This window comes from Nicotiana sylvestris, chromosome 1 (assembly GCF_000393655.2).
Source record: "Nicotiana sylvestris chromosome 1, ASM39365v2, whole genome shotgun sequence".
Classification (NCBI taxonomy): domain Eukaryota; kingdom Viridiplantae; phylum Streptophyta; class Magnoliopsida; order Solanales; family Solanaceae; genus Nicotiana; species Nicotiana sylvestris.
This window is the reverse complement of record NC_091057.1, coordinates 169,853,092-169,856,767: the sequence shown is the minus strand read 5'-3', so window position 1 is coordinate 169,856,767 and position 3,676 is coordinate 169,853,092. Positions and strand designations below refer to the sequence as shown.

At 39.3% G+C, this 3,676-nt stretch overlaps 1 protein-coding gene across 1 annotated transcript; it reads left to right on the top strand.

Moving 5' to 3' along the window:
* The first annotated feature begins 2,714 nt into the window (after window positions 1–2,714).
* LOC138876986 (secreted RxLR effector protein 161-like) lies at window positions 2,715–3,065 on the top strand. Its single transcript, XM_070156315.1, has one exon. The coding sequence runs from the start codon at window positions 2,715–2,717 to the stop codon at window positions 3,063–3,065; it is 351 nt and encodes a 116-aa protein (XP_070012416.1).
* Window positions 3,066–3,676: the final 611 nt, after the last annotated feature.

Genomic DNA, 3,676 nt, shown 5'->3' with positions numbered 1-3,676 from the left:
ATCACAGATCTAAAGGAAACCATTGAGGGACTCAAATCTGAACATAGGCATGTAAGTATTGAAAAGGTAAGGGAGTAGCTAGTGAAACACACATCAAACTTGAAAAAGAATTAAATGATGTGAGAACTAGTCTACGTGGTGAACTCGAGAAAAATAGGCAGCTTCAAGCTGAATTGAAGAAAGTAAAAATTCATCTTGAAAAATCTCTCAAGTAGACCTGGTCCTCAGATGTTGTCACTGCCATGTACTTCAACAATAGTGGAAATAGGCAGGGAATCGGGTTCCAAAAGGAGAAAACTCCTTACAACCCTCACAGTAAGTACGTCACAGTTTCTGATAACTAGCTTTTTACCCACTGTGGAGACAATGGGCACTTCAAAGAAAATTTCCAGGCTAGATTTCTATCTGTACAGAAAAATAAAGTGTTTGCTGAAAAGATGACTACTAAAGAGGGACCAGGTACCACTCGCAAAAAACAAATGCTGCCTGCATGGAATAGGAAAGCTCTTATTCATCCTTTTTCTCATTACAAGGGACCCAAACTAGTTTGGGTTCCTAAATCTAACCCATAATTTATATGTGCAGGGAACAGTGAGAGGAAGCGAACTGCAACGGATTAAGGATAGTGGATGCTCAAAGCATATGACGGGAAACACCATGGATTTTCTCTCACTGAAAGCCCTATAGGGAAGGAATGTTTCCTTTGGAAATGAAAAAAGGGTACATTCTCGGTGTCGTATAGGTTGAAAAGTCTTTTTCACTCAATTGAGAACGTGTACTATGTGGATGGCCTGAAGTACAGTCTCTTGAGTGTCTCTCAAATTTGTGATAAAGGGAACAAAGTAGAGTTCTTATCTAAAGTGTGCACAGTTGATAATTTGGTAACTGGCGAAGTGGTCCTAGTAGCCAAAAGATACAAGAACATCTATGTTGCTAACTTTGAATTTCTACAAGCTAGTGCTATGAGATGCTTGAAGTCAGTTGATGATTTCGCAGAACTTTGGCATAGAAGATTGGGGCATGCAAGCTTCTCACTTCTGAATAAATTGATTAGAATGACCTGGTTCGTAGTCTGGCAAATTCAAGATTCACCTGGACACTGTTTCATAGAACAAATGATGAGACTTTCGAGGTATTTGTGGCCTTTGTCAAGAAGATCCAAGTTAAGATGGAATTGAAGGTAGCATGCATCAGATCTGACCACGGGACAGAATTTGACAATGCCAAATTTGATGAAATTTTGTAACAAAAATGGGATCACTCACAACTTCTCAGCACGAAGGACTCCACAACAAAATGGTGTTGTTGAAAGAAAGAACAGAACTCTGGAAGACATGGCACGGACAATGCTCATTGACAGTGGAATCGCCAAAAATTTTTGGGCAGAGCAATAAACATTGCTTGCTACTTGGTGAACAGGTGTATGATCAGGTCCCTCCCAAAAAAACCACCCTATGATTTGCTCAATGGAAGAAAACCAAAGATATCTCATCTGAGAATCTTTGAATGCAAATGCTATGTTCTCAATAACGGGAAGGACCAACTTGGGAAGTTTGATGCAAAAAGCGATGAAGGAATCCTTCTGGGATACTCCCCTCAATGCAAAGCCCACAAAGTATACAACAAAAGGACACACTGTGTGGAATAAAGTGTCCATGTACTATCCAACTAGACACCCTCCTCTAACAAAGGAGGAAAAATGATTATTAACATAATGAACCACTTTTGGTCCCTGGGAAATATCTGATGTTTCAAATGGGAAGGCTGATATGATGAGTCAGATGAAGGAGATAGGTGAATACAATGCAACATCCTCTTCCACTTCTCAAGAGGAACCTGGTACTTCAATTACTACCACTGAAGCTGAAGAAAGAGTTGGAGATGTAGTGCAAGGCACTCCACAAGTAGCAGAACAAGAAGTGCAGGGAAATCCATTGCACTGCAAGAGGAACTACATCAATTTGAAAGAAATAATCATTGTCACTTGGTACCTAGACCCTCACACAAAATTATCATATGGACCAGGTGGGTATTCAAGAATAAGCTGGATGAACATGGAAATACTGCAAAGAACAAAGCAAGGCTTGCTGTCCAAGGATACAATTAGGAGGAAGGGATCGATTATGATAAGACTTTTGCCCCAGTAGCTCGCATGGAAGCTACTAGGATCATCATTGCCTTTACTTCACATATGGAATTCACCCTATTCTAAATAGATGTGAAGATTGCCTTCCTGAATGGTTTTCTCAAGGAAGAAGTCTATATCAAGCTACCTCCAGGTTTTGAACGTCATGTACATCCTAAACATGTATTCAAATTGGATAAGGCACTGTACGGATTGAAGCAGGCCCCTAGAGCCTAGTACGAGAGACTATCCAAGTTTCTCTTGGAAAATGGCTTCACAAGAGGAAAGATTGACAATACATTGTCTTTGAAGAAACGGGGAAGGAACTTGCTCATTGATCAGATTTACGTGGATGACATCATATTTGGAGCTACAGCTGACTGACTATGTGAAGAATTTGCTAAAACTCATGGGAAGTGAGTTTGAAATGAGTATGATGGGGGAAATAAATGTCTTCCTGGGTCTTCAAGTGAAGCAGTCCCTAGAGGGAACGTGTATCAGTCAGTAGAAATACATCAAAGAACTCAGGTGATAATTTCCTTGAAAATGTTTGATATGGAAGCATCAAAGACCATACATTGTACTTAGTATGGGATTATATGCAAGGTTGCAATCAAATTCAAAGGAATCTCAACTGAAGGCTGTTAAGAGAATTCTGAGATATTTTAAGGGCACACAGAACCTGGTTCTGTACTATCCTTCAGGTGATAATTTCAACCTTATTGGTTATGCTGACACTGATTATGCATGCTATCTGGTGGACAGGAAAAGCACATCTGGAATGGCTCATTTCCTTGGATCATGTTTTATCTCATGGGGTACAAGGAAACAAAACTCAGTAGCTTTATCAACAACTGAAGCAAAATGTTGCAGCTGCCTCGTGCTGTGCTCATTCACTATGGATCAAACAACAATTGGAAGATTTTGGTGTATACATTGATTGTGTAACGCTTCTATGTGACAACATCAGTGCTCTCAACATGGAAAAGAACCCGGTTCAACATAAGAGAACCAAACACATTGATGTCAGACACCATTTTCTCAGGGACAATGTGGAAAAGGGTCTTATTTGTATAAGATTTTGTTGTACAGAAGATCAAATTGCAGACATCTTCACCTAAGCTCTGAGCAGAGAACTGTTTGAGAAACAGGATGGCACTAGGGTTACTTAAACCTAATTGAGAACTTGATTCTGCTGGCATGACTATGATAGTCACACTAAGGTAAAATAAGCTAAAGTATTTTTTGACTCGGTCTAACTCACATCTATACCATTGCAGGTAAACACGTATGATGATCATAGAAGCTAAAGGTACAGTGTTGAACTTCGGAGGAGAGCTGTAGTTATCACTGTGGGAACTGATATAGGACCAGATCTCTATACAGTTTGGTTCATTAGCATTTCCAGTAAAAACTCATAGAGGACCAGGTACTCTATACTGTTTGGTGGACTCATACTAACTAACATTACTCATACCTCATTTTCTTTCATTCTGAATTTGTGTAAATAAATTTTTGAATTTTTGTTGTTAATACTAAAATTATTATTAT

Excerpts from the sequence above, each read along its gene's own strand:
- LOC138876986 (XM_070156315.1), top strand. The coding sequence starts at position 2,715 with ATGGGATTATATGCAAGGTTGCAATCAAATTCAAAGGAATCTCAACTG.